A 26298-nucleotide genomic window follows, 5' to 3' on the forward strand; every position below is an offset into this window, starting at 1 on the left:
AACGCTTTGCAATCTAAAATGTAAGTGCGCCTTCTGCCATATATGTATTGTTACACGGAATTTATCGCACTGCCATACTTTAAAACTGTATATTTCCTTCCATAGGGAGCACCCACTTTTTGAAGCGACAAAAATCTAAAAGATTTAGCTAATTACCTAAAATTTTTCTTAGACAACCCAACTTTGACAGTGTAAAAATTTTTTTACTTGTGTAGTAATGCTCGCTGTCGTTTGTAGTGGAGAGAAGAGAGCAAACTTGCTTACAATAGTTTCAGTTGATTTTTTTAACGAAAAATACTTGTGCTATTTTACACATACTGTTACTACTGCCCCTTAGAGGACTAACATCTTGCAAAAATCATAATCAGCGGGTAATACTACTATAACAAATGTCTTCTAGATTAGTTAATTTTTCACTCATTCTTGGTAACAAAAGTTATCGGTCGTATATCTAACTTGTTTCTTCATTAATTCTTCCAATTTAGTTTGATGTTAAGGTATTATTACAAGCTAGCCATTTCTGTTTATAAAAACTTTTAAAATCTGGACCAGTGAACATTTATCTTCTTCACAACTTACAGTAGCTATATATCTTAACTTAAATAGATTTTAACCCCTTAATTTTTAGGTTTTTTTCTAATATTTATTAGGTTTCAGTTTTCATTTTAACCAATTTTTTCTCAATACTTTTTATATACATACCTCTCGCTCTAGCTTCCTTCCTCCCCAGCACCCAACAACCGCTCCTTAGCTGCTTTGGAACTACTCGAACCCACTGCTTTGAAATGATCGTCAACGCGACAACTCTTGATCATTTGTTAAGTCTCAGGTACGTATTCGGTTATGAGTCCAAATATGGACGTTGGCCATACCAAGGGAAATTAAGAGAGAACAGTTATTGCATAGTAATTTTTTTTAAAAAAAAATACTTAGTCCTTGCGATGTTTTCCATTTATATTTATGCATAATTAAATATTGGTTTTAATATAGGTATCATGATAAATTTAAGTGTAATTATACAGCTATACGTTTCTATGCCTCTTTATTGTTCCACGGAAGTGAGTGGGTAGCGACCCCCTACAGCACTAAATACCACGTCTAGATTATGTGCACGAAGACCTGCAATGTGGTTATTATTACCACGTGAAAAACCAATTTTTTTTTTCCCGTAATATCCCGACTATTGAGAGGTAATAAAAAAAAGTATAAAACATTTAATTTGTCCAGTGGTGGCTGCCCGCGGAAAGGTGGCTTCAGCGCACTGCTAGACCTACTCTTGTTGGTTTCTTAAACGGTGTATGGGCTGAAGCCTCCAACTCGCAGAGCAACTTTAGGTGGTGTTATATTTCATGTCTTTGTTGCGAGTACTGGCTGCAGTCATTGCAAATTGAGAAAAACCATAACACCTATATAGCCTTCTGTTTGCCTCTATTTAAGTCTTCTCTGCCGGTGGGTGACAGGAGGGGGTGCGGGCGGTAGTGATCCTGGATGAGAATGCATAGCCTACTATTGCGGCTTGGGCTGCCTCGGTGCTTTTTTAGTTTTTAAGTTAAAGCGTTTATTGCGCATGCGGGATGTGCGCTGGGTTTTTGTGTACTATTAGAATTAGTAGTAGTCCGTCGAAGTACTTTCTTAGTTAATGGTCACTAGCGATGAGTCGCAGAATATTGAGAATCCGTCAGTCAGACGTGCACAGGTTGCGGAATACTTATTATAATTTTATTCTAAATTTTAGTAAACATTTTTAACACTTCCTCATTATTTTATAAGTAACCACTTGTTACTTAGTATTTAGAAAAAGAGCTTTTTTTTAGTATTCAAATAACTCATTTTTAACTTATTTTATTTCTTTTAGTTAAAAATTTTTACTTTTATAATATTTTTGAGTGCATAAAAATTAATTTAGGTTAATTAAAAACTCTTTATTCGTAAAAAACATTATTCGCATAGATATAAGAAATGAAGCACTAAGTTCAAATAATACAGAAAACAGCTGTAACTATATACTCATATTTAGTTTTTAATTTTTTTTTGTTATGCGATTAAGTTAGGTTAAAACCAATGGTTTTGTATTTTTTAAATTCTCAACTGCGAATATTTTATATATTTAAAGTACCTCGTAATCATATACTACTTTGCAGGGTTGTGGGCCCTAAGTACTTCGTAAAATTTTAAATTATTATAAATTTTCTTATACAAGCCCCATCCAAACTTAGTTTTAAACAGTAAAGCTTTAGTTTATCCTAGTCCATAGCGGCGGTGAAAAATGCCTTTAAAGCTTATTGAAGTTTAGTTTATAATTTATACAGCAAAAGTGCTGCGCTTATTTTTATTAAAACTGTTTCCCTTGAAAAAATTTCTTTTTGTTGCATTAACTGAAAGTAGCTCTCAACTAGTTAATTTTAGTAATTGTCTATTTAAACTTGTAGAATTTGCAGCGGGCAAGTCATAGTCACGCTTGCCTCAGTTGTTAAGGAACTTCTCGAGAACTCTCTCGATGCAGGCGCCCAGAACATTGAAATAATACTTAAAAATAAAGGCCTTGACTTAATCGAAGTTAGAGATGACGGTTTATGTGTAATTTTTTCTTTCGAAAGCGGTCACAGTTATCTCCTCCCAGGTTACGGTGTGCGCGAATGCGACTATAGTGGGCTTACTGCCAAGCACGCCACTTCGAAGATTACCGACTTTTCGGATCTTAACCGCGTAGAAACTTTTGGATTTAGAGGAGAGGCACTGAACTCCCTGTGTTCTTTAAGCCAGGTGGGCTTGTGAGTTCTGTAGTAGCCTAAATGGTTTGCATTGAGTCAGTCTCTTAAGTTTACGGTTATCACCAAAACGGCCGACCAAGTTTTCGGAAATAAGATTGAGTATGATCACGAGGGCCACATTGCAAGTATTACCCCGACGCCTAGAGAAGTACTTTCTTTACTGTTTCGTGGCTCATCAGTAGAAATCAAACACCCTTTTTGACTTAAGAGGGGCACTACAGTTATCGTGGTCAATCTCTTTACATCTTATCCTGTGCGATTAAAGAATCTTCAAAATAACATTAAAAAGGAGGTTGCTTTGATTTCTTATAATATTTCGCTTCCTTTTTTCTAGAGATTTTGCCTTCTAGTTTGCCCATCTGCTTACTGTCCTGCAGTCTTATTGTTTAATCCCTTTAAAAGCCAGAATTTCCTGCAAAAGTTTTTCGAGTAAAGGGTTGCCATCGACCTTTTCGTTTTGCGAATTAGAAGGCCTGAACCCCTTCTTTCTTACCAGCTTGCCTAGTGTTGTGGTTTCTAAGTTGGCCACAGGGAGCTTAAAGGAGAATATTATAAACATTTTTGGTGCCAAGTTTGCCCAGCTTATCGAGCCTTTTAACTTTGTCTCAGAAAAACTGCAATTTGTGTATTATTAAGTTTTCTTATTCTCTTTTCTTGCCTAGGGCTTGCTATTTTCTTTCAACTCTTCGTTGTAAAGCAATTTATATAGTGGCTTAACGCCTCCATTATATGCGTAGGCTCGACGGCTATGTTTCGAAAGTATTTCCCGACAACAGTGGTCGGGCCAGCCCAGATAGACAATTTCTTTTTATTAACAACCGCCCCTGCGAATTGCCAAAGGTTTTGTTTATTTTAAGTCGATTCACCTAGTAATTGTTTTTTGATAAAGTAATGACTCATATTTTCAAGGAGTTTTTGTTACAGTTATATTTGTGCCAAGGTCAGTAAAGCGATCAATGAAGTGTTCCGCCAATTCTCGGGGTCTGCTTATCCCGTCTTTGTTCTTCACATTAATCTCAGAAGAGGTGTTTTTGCCTTTTTTTACACTGTTTCAAGAAAAGAAAAGTTTGCTTTTGTTTACAACAGATTTATGTGACGTCAACGTTACTCCTGACAAACGTGTTATTTTACTCCACTCAGAAACCGCTTTGATAGACTCCGTTAAAGTTACTTCCTTCGGTCATCTGTTTATCATAACAATTTTGATTACAATATATTCGTAAAAGAACGCACTTTACGACCTATACCAGTCCAGTCATGGAAAGTTTCAGGTTTCTTCTGGAGGCCCCCCACTTTCAGAGTTTGTAGGAAAAGTATGTATATAGAACTCGAGCCTATAACAACTTTTGATCTTTGCCAAAGCCGATTTCGTGCAGAACGATTGATGACCTCGAGGATCCCCCTACTCTTGCTGGCGACTGCGAAAGGAAGAAATCTTTAATAATCAGCAGTCAGAAGAGCAGCCGCTGCAGAGGCAGAAGACTTTTTCGTGGCGCAAGGTTGCTCTTATAAGTTTGGTGAGGCTTCTCTCTTTTTATTAAGTGCTTTAGAGCCGTCTCCCGAGAAAAGCGAGTGGTTTCCTCTTTTCTAAGTAAAACCCTTCCCAATGAAAACCACGTTGTAGGCTTTTTGCTCTTTTATATACTCCGTTACGCGCACACTTTTGAAGACCCCGTTCGAGGAGGGAAGTGACAGCACTGATCTCGGGGCTCTTTCTCTTCAAACGGCCGCCAGTCCATGTCTTGTGGGGATCGAGCGCACCGTTAAGGTGGATATCGCGGCGATGCGCCGGTCTGTGCAGGGCGTGGCGGAACATGGAATCCAAAAGACGAACCAAAAGTTCTCGGTATGCTCCTGGGGTAGTCACTGCCTCCCAATCCATACGTGAGCCTTTCAGGCAAGCATCCGCGTTGAACACAATGAACTTGCAGAGAGTGAGCTCAGCCGGACTCTCACTAAAGACTGCTTTAAGAAAGTACTCTTTTATATGCACGGCTAGACCACGTGGGTAACTGAAGTGCAGATGCGCGTCCTTGGGCAATTCAATCTTGGTTTCATTATTGCCATACTTGATTCGGATCTGTTCGTGATCGACCAGCATGCGAGCGATGAAAAGTACAACTTTGAGACTCTACAGAAAACTATAATACTTCAGAGCCAGCGCTTACTGCGGTTCTCTTCTATTATTTAAAATTATATAAACGACTGAATGCTTTCTCTTTAGCCCCAAACAGCTTGAACTTTCTGCTGCCCAGGAAGGCATTCTCTTGGCTAACTTACCTGTACAAAGAGCTTTTTTTTTATTCTCTTTTCTTTAGATCCTTTTTTTTTCAGGTCTTTCGCAAGAATGGATTCGATTTTGTTATTGATAGAAGTCAACCTCCAGGTGACTTGCTTCCCTCTCGTTATTATATTTTAAAGAAATGCAGTGCTTTTTAGGGAGAAGCATTTCTCTCTCGAGTGTTCCCTACAGCAAGTCTACTCGGTTTGATAGCGACGACGTCGAAGAGCTCATCTTCCTGTTATCCGAAGCCCACGTGACTATATACTGCCGCTTTTGCTTGCTTCCGGCGCTCATCGCTGCTTCAGGGCTCATTTTGCCGGCCGTCCAAAGTCCGGAAGATGCTGGCCTCCAGGGCTTGTCGCCAGAGCGTCATGGTATGCTTTGCTTCTATTGATTGTGGCTTGCCGGTGACTAGCATTCTTCTTAGATTGGCACGGCTCTCACCACGAAGGAAATGGAAACTATAGTCGGGCACATGGCCTCAATAGAGCAGCCCTGGAATTGCCCGCACGGTATTTTAGCTTTCCAAAAAGATTGACTTCTGGCACGTGTATAATCTAGTAAGGCCGGCCCACCATGCGCCACCTTTTGGACCTCACGCCTCTTTTGCACGAGGAAGACAATTCTGATTTTTAACAGCACAAGCAGCTCTCGGCCGCTTGTTGTCCTACAAAAGAGGACTGCGCTACTCAGTTCATTAGTTTAGTATTTCAAAACTTTAGTAAGTGGAGTTCTTGTAGACTTTAGACGACTTGCATAAAATACTTTTTGGCAAATTAATTCACTTTTATAATTAAATATATATTATTCCTAAGAGCCTTATACTTTGACTCATAATAATAGCAATAACTTTGTTTATTCTTGTAAATTTACATTAATTACAGGACCAATACAAACTTATATTTCAAGCCAAAAATTTAGTTTCATAATCATTAAGCTTACTTTCGTTAAGCTTACTTTCGATGTCAATATATATAATTATCTAAAAACTAGATCCTTTGAAGCGTCACATTTAGTTCTTTGATCTTTTCTTCTTTTACATTTTTAAAGGTTTTCCTGCCAAATGCGTAATTAACTCATTCTACCAACTTTTTTTTAAACATATGCCCAATATATATTTTTTCTCAATAAGTAGGAACTTTTTTCAAAATAGTTTAAGATCTTGTTTTATTTATAAATTGGCTTTCACATTATTCCTTTTCAAAGATTAATACTATTAAAAAACTTTTTTGCAGGCTTTATTGGACTTACAAATATTTAGGGCTCAAGTATTACTTGCCTAGAAATAAAAACTTAGAGAAAGTTGTTGCTTATAATAAAAATATACTTTGGATACATATTTTTTTTACATAGTTTGGAAGTATTAAATAAAGTTCCTAGATAATTAGTTGTTGGTATTACTTTCGGCGTTTTAGACCACAGAAAAGTAATTAGTGAGTCACGTACGTTCGTGTAACTGTTGGTAGGTGGGTAGTATTTGTAAGGTTACATTAATGGTCAACAAAGTATACTTGATATATAATAGGAAAAAAAAAGTTTAAAAAGGTAACTATTGCTGAAAATAGAAATTAGCATAAGCTCCAAATGATTCTTTTATAAAGAAAAATTTATTATTTAAAGAAGGAAGCCCTCGCAGAATAGCACAGAACTAGAGGTGGCTGAGCGCTCTGAAGAGCTTTAGCCTTAAGTTGACCTTCTCTTGTTACTAACAAAGTTAACAGAGGGAAGGACTGCCTTCTTGGCTTTGAATTATAATGGAAGTTATGAAAAGCACACTTACGTCTGGCTTCAATAATAACTTTGCTGAAGGCAACCTTAGTACTAAGTATTCGCCTTTCGTTACACCCTCATTTAACGTAATGTCTTTGTTTATCATTAAGTCCGTTTAAGCAAGAAAAGTTTAAAGTTTTGTAGCAGTTTTATGAGAGATTGAGACTTGCAGAGGTGGTCACCAAATTTGAGCAAACTTAAAACATGTTTTAAGCTTTTAAAATTTTAAAGTAGCGACAACTTGAACTTGACATACTTTGACGAAATTCATTTTTTCTTCTATTGAAGAAGACGTTTGCGAATATAAATTTCTGCATATTACCCTTATTATAAAAGCTTTAAGGTTCATTCTATGCAAGGCGCGGATTTTTTTATTATTAAAACTGTTTGCAGTGTTTAATTCATTTCTAAACTTGGCATTTCCTTTATCTATTTAAAGGTTAAACATATTTTGTCGTATTTGGCGTTTTAGAATTCGTTGACCTTAAACATAATTTTTTGAAGACTTATAAAAGTAAATAGAAAAAAATCTCAGGACTACGGTACCCTAGGAGTGCGAATTTACATATATACTAGCATCAGATAATCATTTCTTTAGTCTACCATGAGTAATGGTCTAGGTTGTATGCACCCGTATCCTCTAGATTTTTTTTTTTAAAAAAAAACTACTTTCCATTCATTGGTATCTACTACCGGAAGTAACTTAAAAGCCATGCTTTCAAATTATGGTTGCCTATTAATTAATAAGTTTTTACGTATTTATTGGTATATACGATCACAGATAATATAAAAGAAAATTGGAGCGCTGAACAAAAAGCTACATCTAATTAAGTAGGGCTTATGCTAAAAGGGTTTAAGTTTTTCGAGAGGCCGCTCTTTGTGACTTTTTTAAACTTCCGTGGTCTCGTATAAAATCGGAATTCTCCACCATGAAAGGAATGAACTTGTGTGAGGTCGCGCTCTGTGCTTAAAAAAGTGATATTACAAGAGAAAAAAACAGCCAAAAAATTTTGTTTTTAACAAGTTGCGCAGCTCTCTGTTTGCACTTCGGGTGCCTCTGCATTTATTCAGCTACCCGAAGTGTTAACCAAGACAAAAGTGATCCTTTGCTAAACCAACACACAACCTACCACTTCAAGGGATAGACAGCCATTAAGATAAAATGGGGTTAAAAAAAGTTTAACGGCAATTTGGATTAATATAATTTTGCAAATATTAAATTCTTTCCCGTTAAAGTAAACAGCCCAGGGCGCTTAAAGAGCGGAGACTAACGCCTTCATGGCCACTTCCTGCTTTTAATACTTGATCGCTTATTTAAAATAAACTGATAAATATTTTACCTTTTTGTAATGCGCCCCGGCACGTTTTAACCTAATTAATAACTATTAGATAATTGTTGTTTGCTAGGCTAAAAAAACGGAAAGGAATTATCTATAAAGCTAATAATATTGAATATCAAGCCATGAAAGGCTGAAAACTGCAATTTAACAGAGAAGGCGCAACCACTGTAGATATATACGGCGTTTAAAAATATACTTGCAATACTTCAATAACTGTGCTAAATTAATCTAACTTTAAGTTAAAAGATTTAAGTGCGAAAAGATGGCTTTATAGATAAATTTAGTGAAATTCGGCTTAACATTATGTTTATATATTTTTTGTACTAGTTGTCACTCTGCGTAATTATGAGATCTGCGAGTTCGACATGTACAACTTATTTGTTATTGGTTGGAATCCATCTGTTTTTCCATCGGCATAAGTATACAATGCGGTAGTTGAGGGCGCCACGGGCCCCCCCTAGTTTTATATTTGGATATATATTAAAAATCCGAAAAGTACATTTATACTTTTTTTTTTAAAAGAAAAAGTAATCTTTGAATGGATACAAAGAGTATTGATGACAACGGTAAAAAACTCTAGTTGAGCGGGCTTTATCTCATACTTATCACTTTTACGTTTCTTTTAGCTTTTTCTATTTTAAAATTAATGTTTTTTTTTCACTACCCGCATAGTTTACTCTTAAGAGGCTCATGAAACATAATTTATACTTACAAATGATTGTTCCTATATATTAGGCCAATAAAAAACTAAGCAGTTACTCAACTGTTTTTTCTTTAGGCTTTGTTTAAAGATGACGTATGGAATTCTTTGGAGAAGCCTTTAGACATAGAAAATGGAGGTAAAAAGTAGTTAAGAAAAGTATAATTAGCACCTTACCTCTTTTATATCAATATAATAAATCTTTTTTATTAGACACCTTAAATATGCATAATATTTTATCATATAAAACTTAATTAGCCTCATTGGTAATTACAATTCTTGTTCAAGTTTGGTGAACAATAAATCTTAACTTTTTCTAAGAGAGCTAAAAAACGTTGGTTTTTGTTTTAAGTAAGCCTATGCCCACTTTAAAAGCAAAACTTTATCAGAGAGCGATAATTGAATACAACAGCTCCCACAACGCTTTAATCATTTACAATAAAAAGTTTAGTTAAATGACACTTCTCAGCTTCTGTAACTTGTATACGCTTATAATATTTTAAGTTGTAAATATATAACCTTTAAAAAAATTTCTGATCGGGCGCGGATAAAAGAGTTTATTAATTCATGAATTGTATTTTTTTAAAGTCCTTTATAGTTTTAACAACATACAATTTTTACAATTTACAATTTAGCAGGTATAAAAAACTTAAAATTTTTTATTTCATTAATTCGAACGAAAATACCAATACCTTTTATTTTTGTGCGCGTTGCCATCTATCGCAGTTATGTTTAACACTAAATAAAATTCTTGAAGCCCTTATCAAAAGTTTTGTTTTAACTTCTTGAAAGTTATTTTTATTCAACTATCCAAGAAAGTTTATGTTATTAAAGATATGTCTTGTATACTTAAAATAAATTTTTTTTTGACTTAATAGATTTAAGTTAAAATCTCTTTTATTCATTTTCCAAAGGCTTTTATCTTTTTAAAGACTCTTCTGAAAAGTGTTTAGAGTATAAAGAAAGGGAATACCAGACTCCTAATAAGCCTGTGACATAGTATTTTTCTTTACTATGTAACTTGAAGAATTTTGATTAGCTTGTTTTCTGCTTTAAATTTTTAATTGATCATTTTTGAAGTCATTTAATGTAAGTGCAAAGTGCAACTTAATTTAAATAACTGGAGTTTTTATTTGGAATAAACGATTATTAGTAGAAATGAAGAGTCCATTTTGCTGAAGTGCAAAGAAATTGCAGTGTCGTACTTTCAAATTATAGAGAATCAAAAAGAAGTATCTCTTTATATAAGCAATGTTTTTATAATTTCTCAGGAGTGAAATTTTTTATATATAATTTTTTAATTTTTCTTGAAACGTTTTGGTTTTAATTTTATTCAATAGGAAATCAACGCGGTGTGTCGAACTCAGAATAAAAGAAAACGCAAATTTTTTTTAAAGTCGACTCCACAAAAAGTTCCCAAGCATACTTTGATTACTGTTGCTAAGAAAATTAAAGATGTTAAGCAGCTATAATTCAGATTATATCCTCTAAATAAATTTTTTCCTTTGCTTCTTTACATTTTTCTTGAATCCGAGTATTTTAATTAAAAAATTTTATGGTACTATTTAGAGATTTTGATGGTCGAGAACAAAACTATATTGAAGGAAAATATAAAACTTTTCAGTTGAAAGTGCACAGGTCAACTCAATAAACGTATAAAAGATTATGAACACGGAATTTATGAATACTGATTGGCAAATTTTATTCTAAAAATAGGTTCAAACAAATTATAAAATTGTTTAAACGAATTCTAGTTTTGAAAGAAAAAAAGTTGTACTAATTTCATTACGGAATCGTTTTTAGTCAAAACACAATAATTAGTGATGGTGTTAATATTACTCCAGACTTTTTCTTTAACTTTTCTTAATTTTTAAAAATAATTATTTCACAATTATTTTCTTTAAACATTTTATTTTTTTTTGTAGAAGAGGCTTTGTTTCTCTTGTTATTATAACTTTATTAGTTTAATTATATTTAGTTGTCACTTAAATTTAGATTGTTTATTACAAGTCCTACAAGTTTTTTTTTGAATTTTAATTAGACCAGAGGAAACTTATTTTTTTTTAATAAAAAAAATCAATTTTCTTTCCTTATGGATTTCTGCTGCATGTAACAAAACTAGTTAAACCTTCGCTTAGTCATAAAATTGGTAATACTGAAGCTCTACAATTCCAAGTAGTCTTCGTGACCGGCAACAATATTAGTTACTTAACCAACAGATAATTAGTTAAAGTTGATTTAACAATTAAAATCAATCGAAGCGCTTTGCGACTACTTTTACGGTAAATTAAGCATTTTAAAAAAAAGCCAATTAAACTGGCGACTTTAACTTCTGCGACGATTTCCTTTAGCAAATAGTAAAAGAAGCCAACCTTCAGAGACTTTAGTTGCTGGTTTCGTTGCTGCCTTCGGAAATGAAGTCCGTGGAGGCCATTACTATAGACGACTTAGCAACGCCCCAAAAGCGGGACGGATGGAGATCAGATTCGCACGCCCCAAATTTCCATCCTAAATGAGCAGCGTTAGTTGCCTTTTAAAAGTGAAAGGCGATCTTTCAATCACTTCGTATTACGGATTAAGAGAAACACCGCACTCTTGCAAGCTCATGCGTAATAAAGAAGGAACTTACCGATGTGCCTGTAACAAATGGAGCATATGGCCACTGTCTGCCCGAACCAGCGAGTGGAAAAAGTCAGCTGCAACACGTGGAAAGGCTAACAGAAGGAAGAGGGAACCCATGAATAGCGTGGAAACCAGGAGTTCTCCGCGGACGTCTCTCCTGGTTTCATGGGTGGTAAGCTAAAGGAATTGCTTGACACGCAGCGGCACTACCGTAACTCAAGTTATTGATTCGCCTCAAGGAAAGCACCTCGAAAACGTAGCCAAATGGATTCAGGAAGGCTTGAATCGGCCCTAAAAAAGAATGCTTGCCGACAGTCCACGTGTGTAGAGTAGCTGGATGACACCTTCTGTGGATATGCTAAACATGTCCTTTTGGTTGCCGATGTAGGAGAAACAGCCTTTGCAGTGGAAGTTTGTAGGAGAGCTAAAGTAATAAAAATATTATATAAATAATAACAATAATTATATAACCTTAGTAGGTTGATTTCCTTCAGCAGTCGATATGCGGTGAAATCAGTCTCAAGAATATCGGCTAGAACTCTATTACTAATAAACATCATAAACTTCCTTAATGACAGCAGAAGCTCCAGCTCCACACCTTATAGGGAGGTTGGAAGCGAACCAAAGCGAAAAGGCAGCGGGCTCTTCCGGAAAATCGATCTGCTTCAGCATACTACTCTGACTGGCCAAGTCGGCGAGCCTAAGGGAGAAAAAGCGCTGAGCATGTGTGAATATTTATGAAAGAAAAGCAAACTAACAAACCTCTTACACAAAACGGTTTCATCCAACCAGCGGAGCCAACAGGGCCAGGCGTTTCCTGCTATTCACGAGCGCACATACTCAAGTGGTTCAGCACGTGGGTGGAGTGCATGCTTACAACAAGACACGTGAGCATGGGAAGAGCGGGTGAAGCTCAGTCGTTCGCCCACAGCAAGCACCACAACGCTTTTTAGCTTCAATCTGTAAAACGGATTGGACTGGTCTGCAAGTCGAAAGCGCTGCTTCCCCAACTGACGGGTGAATCGTGTAAGGCGGTGCTACAATCAAAGATAAGCTTCCTTACAACTAATAGATTTAAACTCCCATCCGAGAGTTCTGCGTACGATTTAATCTCGCCGATCGTCCCTATTGGTCGCATAAAGTAGCTCAAGTATAAAGTCAACCTAGTAAATCCTTACCGCACTCGTGGACATAAAAAGAGAAGGTTGTTATTAACCCAACGAGTGGATAACTGCAGATTTTCATCATTTCTAGCACTTCCTTCGCGAATCTAAAAATATAATAAATTTAATAAAGTACGGGCTAAGTCTTCCTTTTATGAAAATACTCGGGTTTTAAAGTAAAAGGCAGCAACTTCCCGGGAATCAAAACGGCATCAGGAAAAGTAAAAACTAAAATGTCTAGGACTGATCCGGTGGGAAATGTAACATTGTTGCTAAGACGTCGTAGGATAGTTATTATTTTATAGAACAGCCATATAACTAGTTGTACTGACGAAAAGTTTCCTTAATTGCAACACGAACTAAAAACTTAAAAATGAAATTGTATTGGTAATAAAAAACCTTTCACTCAAATTATTGGCACTTAAATACTCGTGTAAGGACGGAAGAGTATAATCATAATTAAAAGTACTTTCATCTTCCGTCAGTTCATCACTTTCAACTGGTTGTAATTCTATTAAACCTATTATGAAAATATATTTTAAATTTTAAAAAATAAAAAGTATTTCCATACTAAGGCAAATAAAAGTAATACTGAAACTTTATATGAGCAGATAACAAAAAACCAAAATCTGGGACTTCAAAACTGAGAGGAACTCCCTCCATATCGGTTTCATAAAACTCGCCGATCTCGTCTTCAAGCGTATCTTCGCTTAAAACTTCTACGTGGCCCTCGCTATAAGCACCACTTTCGTCTATCGTGCTGAATTCGGCCGGTATATTCGTTGTGCTGCAAATGCTTGGTTCACTAATTGCTGAAATGTCAGGCTGAAAAAGTGTTTCGGCAACTTCAACTAAGCGAATCGAAGGATACTCGCAATTACTATTACAATTATCATTACTGTCGTTACTATTGTTATAATAATTATTACTATTGTTGTTACTATTATCGCTTGTGTTGGTATTATTATTTGTGTTGATATTATTACTAGCGGTATCTCCGTTTTTTAAGCGCATTATGGCATATGGTGAGGGTGCCTATCATAACTTCATAACTTAATAACTTTAAAAAATTTGCGTATTTTCAAAATTGTTAGTATTAAATAAAATAAAGTATAACTAATGTAGTAAAATTAAAATTTAAAAAATTTAATGTCATTACTTCCCTATTCTTTCTCCAAGAATACGATATAAAAAAAAAGGTGCGATGTACAAGAGCTACACAACGTTTATGGTCAATTGACAACTATGTTTATAGCCCATTTTGGTAGATTTGGGGCCAGTGGATTTGGAGGAATAACTGGACCCGTACGTAAGCAGTTGATTATCAAAGTTAACAAACGGGGATATTAGTTTTAAAAGTTAGTAGCGCTAAGAACGAAATTTTTTAAGATTTAGCATTCGTTATAAAGAAATTTTAATACAAGTTTAAATAGTGCAAACTTATTTTGTTTTAATTTTATCAGTTATTAAATTTTTATTAAATTAATTAGCTAAGTTGTTGCCGGCTCTCTGGAGTTATTTTTTATATTAAAATTTAATAAAGGAATAGTATTGCATTGCTTTTTTAATAATAATACTAATAAGAAGTCAGTCAAGAAAAGTTAAGGGAGGAGGGAGTTAATTCTTGAAATACTTATTTAAATATATTCAATTCAAATTTTTATGTAAACGTTAGACAAACCGTTAGATACATAACTAAGATTTGTAAGGGCGCACAAGTTCGTTAAGGTGGTAAATACGTAGCCTACTATGTATAATAAGACCATACCAGATACACGCCAATCTTTTTAAATATTATAAGGTAATTATTAATAGTTTAAGAATTTTCCAAAAAAAACCCAAAAAAAAAGCCTTCTGGAAACAAATGGAGTTATAAGAATCAACTTGAATTACGACAGGGAGGGGTATTGTAAATATAGTTCTATGCACTTAGCATTTAAAGTCTTCCAAGGAATACATTAAGTTAAAAATCCTGGCAAAAACGGGAAGCACTGCTTTTTTCATTTTTCTTTTTACAAAAGGACGTCAAGCTAATAAAAACGCAGAAGGTCCCGGCGGGTCTCGAACCCGCGGCCTCCCCCGTGTGATGGGGGCGATCTAACCGCTGATCTACGGAACCGGCACCACTCTTACGCCTTTAAATATTGTTATACTATTTGTTAGTGGGATGTTTGAAGAGGCGGTAAGGACCATCAGTACGGTACACCAATAGCCCTTGCCTAATTAGTAAAGATATTGGACATGCAGTGTTGAGATTATTAGAAGACAGTGGCCTGTAAAGTAGTTTAAGATATATATTAGTTTTTTTGTCCAAGCTGTGCAGTTTAGTATTAGTTTCTACTATCCTTTATTTAAATTTCAAAAAGCTTTTCTTCTATATGGTGTTCCACCTATGTTGAAGTAGATATATACTGCTTCTTTTCGTTCTAGCCTCTATAGGATCAATTTTTTTTAATTAATATCCTTTACGTCTTTTTTTTTACTTTAAAGATGTTAGATAGAAAAGAAGAAATAGAAAAAAGACGCAAGAAAGTTGAGGAATTGAAGCGTCAAAGGTTGGAGTTGGCCAGCAATAAATCTACAACAGAAAATAACATAAACGTACATTAGAATATGAATGTTTTAAAAGTTTTTTATTCCACCTTACTAAAGGGACCTCTCACAAGCTGTCGTGCTTTTCTACACGAAGAAAGAGAAAAAGAGAGACAACATGTAGAGGAATTATTAACTAGCCTTTTAGGCGCAAGTGAAGTTTCTGAAAGTTTTCTTATCTATTTAAAAATATTATTATTCTCTGTTTTATTTGTTACTTCTGAAGCTTCCAAAACTTGTGAATCTTCAAAAAATGAAGAGCATCTCGTACAACTAACTTCTCAAGCAGAAAAGTCTTTAATTTCAAAACATATACTTTTATAATTAAATCTTTTTATAACGAAAAGGATTTGTATTTCTGAAACAACTATTCACCTTTTCCCTTCGAACTGCCCGATTTCCTACCAAAAAGGCACTCTGTTATTATCAATTAAAGTAAGTCCACCAAAAATTTTTATTAAAAAGGTTGTCAAACGAACCCTGGACTTTTTGACCAATACGTTGATGAGCTTGTACAGGAAAAATTAGAGATTATACAAATGATTGAACACAAGGATTCCCCTGAAGCTCCTAATTTAATGGGTTCTTCCGAAAACAGAGAGATGGAAAGTGAGGAAGAAAAAGAATCAGGTCGTACTTTTAATTTTTTAACGGGTCTTCTACTTAAAGTAAAAAATATTGCTTAATATGTAGATCTTCCTTTAGCCGTTAAGGAGCAGATCCTCCGATCGGATGAATATTCAGACTTTTTAAATTACAGCACGCGTCTCGTTGAAAGGCATAAATCTTTCTTAATTTTTTATTTTTGTTTGACTACTGTAACACAAAATAATAGAAGGTAGATCGTTATACAGTAGCTTATATAGTATTAAGCAGCATAGTAATTTTTTTATAAATAACATTAAATTATTTATTGACTTCGCAAACAGTTTATATTTATTTAAGATATTTAGAATATTTTTTTGGCAAACTAATTTTCAAAGGATATGGGTTATTAAATTTTTGCTTTTCATTCAAAACTTGTTAGTCTAAAGTATTTATGCTAAAAATTAAAGCATTTTATATTAAATTGGTTGAAGTTATTTTTCATTTGTAAAATAACAAAAATCTCTTTTTAACTAATATTACGTAAGTAAAACTTTTTTTAATAAGCTTTTCGTTCTGTCACGAACTGATATTCTTTTTCTACTAACCACTTCTTTGCTTCAGATACTTAAACTGGAGCCCTGAATACGACTTTGTCAAGGATTATTCTGGGGCTGAAGAGTTGTACATAACTTTTTTTTCCTTTTAACTTAAAAGTTTAATTACAATGAATTTATATGTGTAATTTATTTAAAGAAAATTTTGTAATCTTTATATTTCTCTCATTAGAAAAGTTTCTTCTTTTTTTTTTTAAGTTGATTCCTATTTACTATAAAATTATTATATCTTTTATAATTGATTACCCAAAGAATATTGTAGTTATTTTTCCAGGTATTTAAGTTTGTTGCTTTAGTCGAGTGCGTTGTCTCTCGTGGGAGGACTCCTTGTAGTTTTGAATGGCTATAGAAAAATCATAGTTTTACCAAATGTGATTGCGTTTTTAAAAATACTTTTTTTTATACTAAAAATTTTGATACAATTGTTTTATAATGAACCAAATAAACAAAACTCAATTTTTCGTTAAAATATTACGACTAAATTATTGACTCAAAATATTGCCCTTTGGTTGTGCCGTTTTCACTAGTTTGGTACGGAATAACCTTAATTGTGTCGAAACAAACACCATTTTTCCTTAATTACGATAATTTTTTGGTACAGAATAATCTAAACTGTGTCAAAAAATTAATTTGCACCGAACTCTCGTCACGGTCATGTTATGTCGTTTGGAACGGGGCAACCCAAGACGAGTCCAATTAAGCATATGTCTTGTGCATTACGCCATTGGCGATTATTTTATTGACTGTTCCGTTTTGAAAGTTTATCGATACAAATATTATATATTCTGTGTGAATATGTAATGCAGCTCTCAAACTTTAAATACAGTAAGGAAATGAATCTAACTTTTTTATACATTTGTGTAATCAATCTTAATGCTTTATAAAGATTAAAGATAATATTTAGTACTTTCCTGTTATGTATTAACTTTGTTCATGTATAAAATAATTCTTTTATTTTTATAAAAATCTCTGTCTTGCCTTTTTTTTAGAAACTTATTAAATATTTTAAGTTAACTAAGTTAATAAGTTTGATATTCTTTATAATTTTTTTTTGGTTGCATAATATAAATACTGAAAGAAACAACTTTTTATAGTATAAATATCACCAAACATATAACATTGCGTTATTTATTGTTTAAGTTTATAATTAATTTCTATACTACAATTTTTTAATCTTATTTCAACAAATTAAATACAAAAGCTACAAAATAATAAAAAGTTATATTATTAGTTACACTCTAATTATACGTATATCAATTTAATATTAAAAATTATTAAACTTTTTATCAACTATGTAAACTTTAAAGAGATCCAGATGCCATACCCTTTATTACTTAAAAAAATTCATAAGGGGAAAATATTAAAACAAATTTTCTATTCTTTTTAACTTCATATGAAAGTGCTCTTTTGTATTGTTTATAGTATAATATATGAAACTTCATTTTTAAAAAGTATAGTTTTATTTTTTAATTTAATGCTCTATACTTTCAAGACTATTTATTCTAAAAAATATTAAAAAGTGAAAAAAATATTTTTAGTTTTACTGTAGCATTTGTACTTATTCATATTTCAGTACAGCATCCACAATTGAAATTTTGAATTTTCGGTCGTTGTACTACAGTGCAAAGTGGACAACCCGCCGCCCCTCTACCGATCTGGACTGGTGCCGCAAGGTTTTGTTTACTTCCTATAGAAACCTAATGAAGTATCTTAGTAGTCGTAATGTTGGTTTGCTGCATATAAGAAGTTGCAGTCGTTACTTGGGCCCCATTTACAATATTTTAGCTTAAATCAAAAATAATTAAGTTCCACTTACTTTTTTCTTTTGCCTGTTTGTAAACATCGACGTATCATTAAACATTTTTAGTTTCCGGAACTTTTCTTAAGCTCATACGGTGCCAAATATCCTGCGGAAGACACAGAAGACCCACAAGGCGCCTGCTTAGTGTGGAACGTGCACTTGAAGGACAGGCCCGAATACGTTTTCCATTGCCAGGTCTCTCTTCTATTGCTGGTTCGGCTACCTTATTTATGGAATTTCTTTAAGTCGCCAGTGTTGTCTTCTAAGTTTGCAAAGTTTCATCCGTCCCTTGTGGTGGGCAGCACTTATTCGGGGCAACTGGTTCTCTGGGACAAAAGGTCAAAGGTTCCTATCGCTTCTATTATAGGCGAGTCGTTGTTGGTTACTTGGTGACACCAAGGCGACTCCTGTGCAACGCTCGCCGCCTTCCTCAAAATCGCACACCCATCCAGTCTTCTGCCTTGAAGTTGTTGGGAGTCCAAACGCCCACAATATTGTACGAACTGCAAATCACTTTTATCTTTGACTAATAGTGTTCTAATAGGTCAGCTGCAGTACAGACGGCCTAATGTGCTCGTGGACCTTCGACGCACTACACGAGCCACTGGTACAACCGCTTGCGGGTCGTTGAGCTTCCCAGTATCTTCTATTACTACACGGCAGGTTTCTACTAAGCTGCAAGGAACAATACGGGGCCTCGCTGTAACGGCCATGTCTTTCTCAGGGAAAGATGTGAACAATTTCGTTGTCGGTATACCAGCCCGGCATGATAAACAATGTAGAACCAATCCGTTAATGCGTCCCGCAGGCACTGAAGAAGGCCGGCTCTACTGCGGCAATCGCCATGCAGGACAGCAGGGTGATCCCTTTTCACCAGCTCGTATTATTATTTATATGTACTTTTTTTTAAGTCAAGGAGCCGTGTTCCCCTTCAATGGATGGCCACTGTGGACCGGTGACTGCCGTATTCATCCTCCCAGTGATTGATTGGCTCCTTCAGCATTTTTCCTGTGCAGGTCACTCATCACCCAGAACTCGGCGAGGCGGACTTCCCTAACTACCTTCTGTCCTCCTCGACAGACTGGTCCGTTAAACTTTGGAATTTGCAGGTAAAATTCCACGTGGTAAGAAGTTGAAACTCTTTAGCCTCCACTTTTGCAGCACAAAAAGATTATTCACTCCTTTGAGGACGCCGACGACTACGTCTACGATGTGCAGTGGTCCCCAAGTACGCACAGCCCCAACGCCCGCCTCCTTTTGTTGCTTAACTTCTCGGGCAGCACACCCAGGCGCCTTTGCCACGGCGGACGGGCCGTCGAGGCTTTCCCTCTGGGATATGAACAGAGACATCGAGGTCCTCACGTACCCGCATTCATAACACGTGGTGAAGGGACTCATGTCTTTCCTAGTCGCCTGTACTTAGCACTATTGTCAGCGAGACCTCGTCGATAAACAAGCTGCGCTGGTCGGCGTCTGGGAGGCACATGACCGTTGGAGATGCAGACGGCACTGTCTATCTGTATGAGGTCGGAGAGGTCAAGCCTTGACCACATGGTCTGTTTACTGCACATTAACGCGCTGCTTTAGGAGTATACGAGTCCGGCGGCAGAGTCCTTCAGTCGCTTTAAAGAGGTCATTAGAGAACTGGACGGCACTACGTGATGATAAACAAGCTCAAATTTACATTGGCGTTTTAAAAAGTGTAAATAGTTAGGCAAACATGTATAGCTACACGTGCCAGCCGGCTAAAGACTCTGACCATAAATAAAACAGTAACTATCGCCTGTCCGCTCTTTCCTCCAAAAAACAGTTATGAAAAAGAGACATTTAATGATTATAAATGCAGCATGTATAGAAAAATAAAGCCGGCCTCCTTCCAAGGAAGCCGGAGTGCTTCATATACAGAAACATTCTTTGAACTTGAAGAAAACAAAAAGGAGCTTAGAACCAGGAGCCATTCGAGGACCCGCCCCGCCCGCCATAGCGGTAACGGGGGTTGTCATAACCCCCACCATTGTAGCCACCTCCAGCGCGGTTGTATCCGCCACTGGGGCGGTTAGACCTTCCGCGCGAGTAGTGATTGGTAAATCCTGTTATTAACGAAAATTTAAGCCAATAAGAAGTGGTCAGGCGGAAGTGTGGACTTTTGCTATATCTGGGGGAAAAGGCCATATCCTCCAGAAACGACGGGACCTCGACGTTTTGCTCGAGCAACTTGAGCCCTTTCAACATTGAAGCAAATCAGAAGAGCCTTAAATATAAGTGGGTCCGACTTACTCAAATCCTTCGCGAGATTGATGTTTTTCTCGTTGAAAAAAGAAGTCGCCATACCGACGTTACCCACGCGCCCAGTTCGCCCAATGCGATCTGCCCGACCGAGACCACCGTGAATAAAAGTAGGTTATAATACGATGGAAACGCACGCGTATACTCGGCAATTTCCGAAGGAAGATCAAAGTTTATCACGTGCCTGACGTTAGGAATGTCGATTCCACGTGCGCAAACCTCCAAAAGGACATTACAACTCTAACAAATGCGGCTCTAAGAAAAGCGTACTGCAGTGGCCACTAAGACGGGAGAGCGACCTTCCCGGAAGGCCAGCAAAGCCCGTTCGCGCTCGGGCTGGGTTTTGTCGCCGTGAATAGACATGGCTGGGTAGTGCGAGCCGCATAGAAATCTCTCCAGGATATCGGCCCCTCTCTTGGTCTCCACGAAGATCAGAGTGAGCGCCCCCTCTTCCCTGGTCTCGTCCAGCAGATCGAGAAGGCGATCGCGCTTCTCTTCCTCGTGGACCCAATGGACAACCTTTAAAAACAACGTTCAATCAAGAAAGACAAGCACAATGAGACGTGCCGACCTGCGTAATGTTACCGGAGGCGGAACCGAGTGCGCCTACCGTTAGGTAGACGTAGTCCGTCAAAAAATCTTCAGCGAGAATTTGTATGTCCTTGCAGTCAAGTAGAAAAAAGTTTTCAACAAATATTACAATAGAAAATATGAAACTTTAGGGAAAGTAGCGCTGAACATCATGGTCTGCCGGATGCCCTTCGCCGGCATGCCCTCCCGCTCCACAATTACGCGGATCTGCGGTTCAAAACCCATATCCAGCATGCGGTCTATGCGTAGAGCGGTAGCGTGTGACGGTGTACGATAATCACCACTAAAGAGCACCTGCTTCGTCAAGAACCAGAAAGCGGATTTGAGAAAGATCAACGTTTCCGCGCTGAATCATATCCTCCAAGCGTCCCGGAGTGGCCACTAACAAGTGGCATCCTAAAATACAAATAAAACTGAGCAACACAGTGCACCACAGTAGTCTAATTAAAACACCTCTGTGCAAATCTCTGAGCTGCAAACTCGTATTAGAGCCCCCATAAAGCACACAACACCGCATCGCGCAACGGTAAGAGAACTTCAAACTTTCCTCGTGTATTTGCATAGCCAATTCTCGAGTGGGAGATAAAATAAGACCGACAGGGTACTGAGTCCGTAACTCGGGTCTCTCAGCTAAGCAAGAAAAAATAATAATAATTCAAAGGTGCATCTACAATTCGAAAAATTATTACAGGGAGGGCGCTGAGGGGGATCGCTCTTCCAAATGTTACTTAGCATAGGCAATAAAAAGGCTGCTGTTTTTCCCGAACCAGTCTGGGCGCAAGACATGAGATCTCTGCCTCGCGTTATTATTGGGATAGAATATTTTTGGACGGGCGTTGGCTTCGTGTATTGAGCAAGAACAATGTTTTCGAGTATAACTTCAGCCAGATCGGCTTCCTCAAACTATTTTTGCAAGCATATTAATACTTGAAATAAAATTCATAAATAATACATACAGATCGTATAGGCTCAGGGCAGTCCTCGCCCTCAACTTCAACCGGAATATCTTCATACTTATCAAAATTTATACCAGTACTTAAAGTACCAAATAATTTAGATTCTAAAGCCGAATTACGAGGTTTTATAACCTTCCAGATCTTACTAAGATCTATAGTTTTATAACCATTTTCTATAGATATGTGAAAATAAATAAATTTCATAATCCGCCAAGATCCTAACTACCTAAACGAGATCTGAAGTGATCTCCCCAAGGTGCCGAGCCATTACGACTGTAATATCTAACGGGACCTCGCTGGCTATAAGCACCCGAAAAGTTATTATCATAATTATTGTTGGAGTAATCGCCCTGATTCCTTCTGTAACCCGTCTCTGTAGAAGGCCCATATCTTTTATTACTTTTAAAAGGAATGGAATAACCTCTACGGTTGTCTTCAGTCGACCTACTATAGGAATTTTCTCGGTATTCAGAAGAAACACTACAAAAGAAAAAGCTCTTTATAAAGTTAATTTATAAAATAATTTTCATAAAATACTTTACAGATTCCGCAAATTGCTGGCGGCGATAGGGGGGTATATAAGACATTTCTCAGAGTATAGTAAAATAATAAATCTATAAAATATATTTATAATAGTGATACATGGTATATTTATCGTGCAATACGACCAAAATGAAAACAATATATACTACTATATATTAAAAAAAGCAGAGTGGACCAACAAGCACCTTTGCGAAAAAATAAGTTGATGCATTCAAGAAACGCCTTTAAAGACCAGTCAACACGTGTTGATGTGGTGTAAAAAAACAATCAGCTTGTCCAATCAATTTGCCTGAAGAGTTAAAACCTAAACGCCTTCAGGAAAGGAAATGCGCGACCAGTAATCCATACAAAAGCTTTACATCAGCATTTACCAGTAGCAGTTTTTAACGAGAAAAAAAGGCCTTCCCCTAAATTGGAGTTGTCTAATGCATTGTATCCAAATTTAGAGAAAGAAAAACTTTATTGAAAAAAAAGTTTTTTAAAAGGTTAAGAATATTCTCTACTTGCCATTTTTAACTACTTTTTTTATGTTTTACTATTATTGAGCCTACACAACAATTTAAAAATTTTAGTAAATGACCTTGTACCCTTTTATAGCTTCGCCCGCAGCAAAACTTGAATATTTTTTATTATAACTTCAATAAGGGGTTTAGTGTAGAAAATAAGAGGATAAGAAAAATGAAGAGAATATCTTTACCGCTACCAAATCTAATTAAACTGACTATAATAATTTGAAAAAAAAATTTAAAAAAGCTTTAGAAGTTTCGGTGTGGCACAAAAGTGTAGAAGTTGGCAGTTAGCCATGTAAACTTTATTATATTATCGACCAGTCACCCGTATCTTGTTAATCTGTTAACGCGTACTTATAGATTTAATACCTTTACGCATCGTTTTAAAACAGAGCGAGTTTAAAATTTTTAAGGCCAGCTTTTTGTTGTAGCTTAAAGGCAATCTTACTATTAAAAAATTCTTTTTTGACGCTATAGTAAATTAATATGCTACAAATACTGTCAACGGCGGTCAAGTTTTATTTAAATAAATTTTATTTCAATTGACTTTTTATATTGATGACTTCCTGTTTTACTTTTAAGATAAATAAATTAGTCTTCTCTCTGCGCGGCCCTTGTATAAGTCTTAAATCCAGCCACTAATGACACGCGTCTGCTGCTTAGGTCTTCGACTCCACTGCAATAAGTGTTGGCACCCCAAGTGCCACAGAACTAAGCGCTCCGGTTTTTGTGACATGATTTTTATTTGAGGCCTATAGGTACACCCTTTAGACGTCGTGTTCCAACGCAGTGCCAGTGCCCTTTATGATCGACTAGCCAGGCACATTATCGCTTGTGGGTAACGAACTTAAGTACGAACCTTGGGATGGTGAACATTATCGCAGTTCACGTGACGCGCCTAAGAGCTAGTTTTTGATTGTTAATGTCAAGAAAATCGATTAAAAGTTTTTGTAATATGGGTGCGGTCACTCCCGTTTGAGAACTCGTATGCGAACTGTCATTTATAAATAAATAGGAAATTGATCTTCAACTTTCTTTATAAATGAATTCCTGTTCCCTTAAGGTGAGCCTCCACTTACTAGTGTGCTGGAACTTATACAAAAGTAAAAATCCTTAATAAGAAAACCCCTTTTGCAGTTCTAATATGTAAATATTAGATAAAAATCTTTAAAAAAAGAATTCCTAGTTGTAATTTCGGCTCTAAGAGATGAAATTATCTATGAATTTTTTATGCCTTTATTAGCAGATCTACCTAAATACTTTTTTCCTTCATCTCGGCGGGGACTTCTAAGGTACTTTACAAAATTTGCATTAAGGTGACTAATGGTGTATAACATTTTTAAGTCGTAACAAGGTGTTTCGCATGATTAAAGTCGTCCAAAACCAGTGAAAAAGAACCTGAGTAACGCAAATCCTAGTAATTAAGCAAATTTCGGTTTATCAGGTCATGGTTTAATGCAATTTATCCAACTTCTCTCTTTTACGCAAGGAGCTGAGTTACTAGCGTAAGTATGAGCTTTCTTTTAAAAAAACTTCCTGGGCAAGTTTGTTAGCTGCTTGTCTAAGCGGCATGCACATGATAACTTTCCCAACTATACATTTAGAATTTATATCGAGAATCCTCATAGATTATTGAACACCCAAAATGCCAGACAAATATGGAGCCTACAGTAAAATACTGTCTAGAGGTAGTTTTCAGCGAACTGCCGAGATTTTATTAGCTTGCCTTCAAGCAAATTCTGCTCGGGTTGTGACGTTGATCCTGCAAGGCTAATGCCCGTCCCCGGGTTAAGCGCACGTCAGACGTCATTGCTAATAAACCTAATTTGTTTAGTAACTCTCAATTTCGCTAGCTATTAAGGCTGGGTGCACTAAAATATTCACTGGGAATTGCTTTAGACATACTCAAGATTTGTCTAAGAAATGTATGTAAAGAAGTATATTATCAAGGATACTTTTATGACCAGTTTCGGTTTGTATTTATACTTTTACAGAAGTCGAAATGCGCTTCCATATATGTACAATAAATTTACTTGAACCAGATAAAAAATTATACTTTGTTTAGTTAAATTAAATTTGTGTTGAAATATTAATTGCTCTTTTCTTGTATTTTTATTGGTTGTTTCTCAGGTTTCTGATTGGGTTACTCACGGGTCATTTTTTCTGTGAAAAGTTAGAGGGTTAGTGTTTTGTGTTTGTATTGTTGTCTTTATGGTTGTATACTTAAGGTATTATACAATAAGTTTTTTGTAATCTATGTTTATTTTTGTTTTTCTATTTGTGTTTTTGTATGTGTTTTAAATTGTGTTTTAGGTGTTGTGTTATACTGTGTTATTGTGTTAGACTTTAAACTTTAATAATTATGGTTATGGTCGTCGGGCTTAGTCTGGAAGCGCTCAGAATTAAAATATACCTCTCAAAGACACTTAGGTTGAGTTTACGTACGGAGTAAATTATTGCTTTACATAAGGGACTAACTCTCTCTGTTGTAGGGGTTGTGTTGTAGACATGCACTGTCGTCGAATAGTAGATTTTACCTACTATGGATATACTAGCGTATCGTCTCTACGGGTCCCACTATGCCTATAATCGTTGTTACTCTTTTGCTTAGGAGTGCTTCTCGAATTGAACTGAGTTGCTGTAAATAAGCTGATGTCATGGTAATTATAGCAACCAATGATACGAACAACACAATTGCATCGGCCAGTGCCCCTTAATACCCTTTACGGATATAGCACTAGACCTAAGATGGGTTTGTACTATCTTTTTGAATTTCTGGCTTATAGAAGATGAATATATATAGCATTCCTGTCAAACAATTCCATGTACAAGGTGTGAGCAGAAGACCATAAGACAAAATACTTAGGTGGACGCTGAACAAAAAGTAAACTAGATACTTTAAATACGAGAGAAGGCATATCACAAATAAAATTACAGATTGTTATAAAATTGGTTGTTTCCTATTGCTTTTCTAAACCATAATTGAGCATATTTATAATATTACAACTGAATTTATAGACTAAATGGAGGTAAATTTTTTTGTTGGTTGTTTTTTTTCCCTGTATATCTTTTTATCTCGTCATATAGACTACGTGCAGACCTAAATAATTGTTATACTCCTTGTCAAGCGTCTCAAAAATAAGGCAGTTGATCTCTTCAATAGAATTC

The 26298-nt window shown here is 35.9% G+C and overlaps 5 protein-coding genes and 1 non-coding gene across 18 annotated transcripts; 3 read left to right on the plus strand and 3 right to left on the minus strand.

Annotated features, from left to right (window-relative positions):
• Window positions 1–1602: 1602 nt before the first annotated feature.
• LOC135120520 (mismatch repair endonuclease PMS2-like) lies at window positions 1603–5810 on the plus strand. 4 transcript variants are annotated; one of them, XM_064044838.1, is made up of 22 exons: window positions 1603–1696; window positions 2430–2569; window positions 2621–2763; window positions 2812–2919; window positions 2980–3063; window positions 3122–3207; window positions 3268–3396; window positions 3509–3611; window positions 3712–3796; window positions 3858–3937; window positions 3998–4084; window positions 4134–4270; window positions 4322–4391; window positions 4441–4617; window positions 4669–4746; window positions 4795–4943; window positions 4996–5053; window positions 5106–5157; window positions 5211–5308; window positions 5361–5429; window positions 5483–5567; window positions 5617–5810. In XM_064044838.1, the coding sequence occupies exons 1-22, from the start codon at window positions 1653–1655 to the stop codon at window positions 5682–5684; spliced, it is 2130 nt and encodes a 709-aa protein (XP_063900908.1). In that variant the 5' UTR covers window positions 1603–1652; the 3' UTR covers window positions 5685–5810. The 4 variants fall into 4 exon arrangements, with proteins under 4 accessions (XP_063900908.1, XP_063900907.1, XP_063900910.1 ...); XM_064044837.1 differs by having other exon boundaries at window positions 5621–5810; XM_064044840.1 differs by having other exon boundaries at window positions 4456–4617; window positions 5621–5810.
• Window positions 5811–8665: 2855 nt separating this feature from the next.
• LOC135120507 (uncharacterized) lies at window positions 8666–10337 on the plus strand. Its single transcript, XM_064044815.1, has 5 exons — window positions 8666–8731; window positions 8944–9004; window positions 9780–9864; window positions 10019–10097; window positions 10206–10337. Exons 1-5 carry the CDS (start codon window positions 8723–8725, stop codon window positions 10335–10337), a joined length of 366 nt encoding a protein of 121 aa, XP_063900885.1. The 5' UTR covers window positions 8666–8722.
• Window positions 10338–11160: 823 nt separating this feature from the next.
• Window positions 11161–13737, minus strand: LOC135120522 (protein cereblon-like). Of its 3 annotated transcripts, none has more exons than XM_064044842.1 (14): window positions 13274–13737; window positions 13050–13170; window positions 12815–12922; window positions 12666–12757; window positions 12551–12612; window positions 12365–12497; window positions 12250–12307; window positions 12086–12187; window positions 11959–12033; window positions 11832–11911; window positions 11698–11778; window positions 11601–11644; window positions 11495–11531; window positions 11161–11373 (listed from the first exon to the last, which is right to left on the minus strand). In XM_064044842.1, exons 1-14 carry the CDS (start codon window positions 13662–13664, stop codon window positions 11249–11251), a joined length of 1509 nt encoding a protein of 502 aa, XP_063900912.1. In that variant the 5' UTR covers window positions 13665–13737; the 3' UTR covers window positions 11161–11248. The 3 variants fall into 3 exon arrangements, 1 of the variants encoding a protein (XP_063900912.1); XR_010278643.1 differs by having other exon boundaries at window positions 11312–11373; window positions 11495–11561; window positions 11620–11644; XR_010278642.1 differs by having other exon boundaries at window positions 11312–11373; window positions 11495–11561; window positions 11620–11778.
• Window positions 13738–14696: 959 nt separating this feature from the next.
• Window positions 14697–14769, minus strand: Trnav-cac (transfer RNA valine (anticodon CAC)). The gene has a single exon. It is a non-coding gene; the product is annotated as a tRNA-Val (tRNA).
• A 220-nt stretch (window positions 14770–14989) lies between these two features.
• On the plus strand, window positions 14990–19984 carry LOC135120515 (dynein, cytoplasmic 1, intermediate chain 2a-like). Of its 8 annotated transcripts, none has more exons than XM_064044832.1 (20): window positions 14990–15050; window positions 15141–15251; window positions 15303–15411; window positions 15469–15535; window positions 15590–15654; window positions 15708–15872; window positions 15936–16020; window positions 16452–16511; window positions 18018–18117; window positions 18312–18590; window positions 18646–18741; window positions 18790–18852; window positions 18909–18996; window positions 19054–19104; window positions 19157–19209; window positions 19262–19354; window positions 19407–19473; window positions 19526–19599; window positions 19655–19780; window positions 19833–19984. In XM_064044832.1, the coding sequence occupies exons 2-20, from the start codon at window positions 15141–15143 to the stop codon at window positions 19905–19907; spliced, it is 1827 nt and encodes a 608-aa protein (XP_063900902.1). In that variant the 5' UTR covers window positions 14990–15050; the 3' UTR covers window positions 19908–19984. The 8 variants fall into 8 exon arrangements, with proteins under 8 accessions (XP_063900902.1, XP_063900901.1, XP_063900899.1 ...); XM_064044831.1 differs by having other exon boundaries at window positions 18312–18440; window positions 18492–18590; window positions 18909–19104; XM_064044829.1 differs by having other exon boundaries at window positions 18909–19104; window positions 19262–19369; window positions 19434–19473.
• Window positions 19985–20074: 90 nt separating this feature from the next.
• LOC135120499 (ATP-dependent RNA helicase DDX3X-like) lies at window positions 20075–22688 on the minus strand. Its single transcript, XM_064044805.1, has 13 exons — window positions 22616–22688; window positions 22305–22558; window positions 22079–22251; window positions 21812–22025; window positions 21576–21752; window positions 21417–21518; window positions 21249–21361; window positions 21103–21192; window positions 20802–21050; window positions 20669–20750; window positions 20523–20612; window positions 20390–20467; window positions 20075–20335 (listed from the first exon to the last, which is right to left on the minus strand). Exons 1-13 carry the CDS (start codon window positions 22663–22665, stop codon window positions 20187–20189), a joined length of 1821 nt encoding a protein of 606 aa, XP_063900875.1. The 5' UTR covers window positions 22666–22688; the 3' UTR covers window positions 20075–20186.
• Window positions 22689–26298: the final 3610 nt, after the last annotated feature.

Source organism: Zophobas morio, unplaced genomic scaffold, assembly GCF_036711695.1.
Source record: "Zophobas morio isolate AGI-343-1 ecotype UQ-CSIRO unplaced genomic scaffold, CSIRO_AGI_Zmor_V1 ptg000386l, whole genome shotgun sequence".
NCBI lineage: Eukaryota > Metazoa > Arthropoda > Insecta > Coleoptera > Tenebrionidae > Zophobas > Zophobas morio.

Bases quoted from the DNA above. Each gene is read 5' to 3' on its own strand.
- LOC135120515 (XM_064044825.1), top strand. From the start codon at position 15,141: ATGTTAGATAGAAAAGAAGAAATAGAAAAAAGACGCAAGAAAGTTGAG. The intron at 15,412-15,468 runs GTTTTCTTATCT...TTACTTCTGAAG, and splicing joins CGCAAGTGAAGTTTCTGAAA to CTTCCAAAACTTGTGAATCT. The intron at 18,591-18,645 runs GTTCCTATCGCT...GGTGACACCAAG, and splicing joins TCTGGGACAAAAGGTCAAAG to GCGACTCCTGTGCAACGCTC.
- LOC135120499 (XM_064044805.1), bottom strand. From the start codon at position 22,665: ATGTCTTATATACCCCCCTATCGCCGCCAGCAATTTGCGGAATCTGTA. The intron at 20,613-20,668 runs GTGCGTTTCCAT...TCGGTCGGGCAG, and splicing joins GGAAATTGCCGAGTATACGC to ATCGCATTGGGCGAACTGGG. The intron at 20,336-20,389 runs GTCCACACTTCC...CGTTAATAACAG, and splicing joins TTCCCCCAGATATAGCAAAA to GATTTACCAATCACTACTCG.
- LOC135120507 (XM_064044815.1), top strand. The intron at 9,005-9,779 runs GTAAAAAGTAGT...CATTTTCCAAAG, and splicing joins TTTAGACATAGAAAATGGAG to GCTTTTATCTTTTTAAAGAC. The intron at 10,098-10,205 runs GTATCTCTTTAT...TTTATTCAATAG, and splicing joins TTATAGAGAATCAAAAAGAA to GAAATCAACGCGGTGTGTCG.
- LOC135120520 (XM_064044837.1), top strand. From the start codon at position 1,653: ATGAGTCGCAGAATATTGAGAATCCGTCAGTCAGACGTGCACAG. The intron at 3,064-3,121 runs GTTGCTTTGATT...TTTGCCTTCTAG, and splicing joins AAAATAACATTAAAAAGGAG to TTTGCCCATCTGCTTACTGT. The intron at 3,612-3,711 runs GTTTTGTTTATT...ATTTGTGCCAAG, and splicing joins GCCCCTGCGAATTGCCAAAG to GTCAGTAAAGCGATCAATGA.
- LOC135120522 (XM_064044842.1), bottom strand. From the start codon at position 13,664: ATGCGCTTAAAAAACGGAGATACCGCTAGTAATAATATCAACACAAAT. The intron at 12,613-12,665 runs GTAAGGATTTAC...TGCGACCAATAG, and splicing joins TTTTTATGTCCACGAGTGCG to GGACGATCGGCGAGATTAAA. The intron at 11,645-11,697 runs GTAGTGCCGCTG...CCATGAAACCAG, and splicing joins AATCAATAACTTGAGTTACG to GAGAGACGTCCGCGGAGAAC.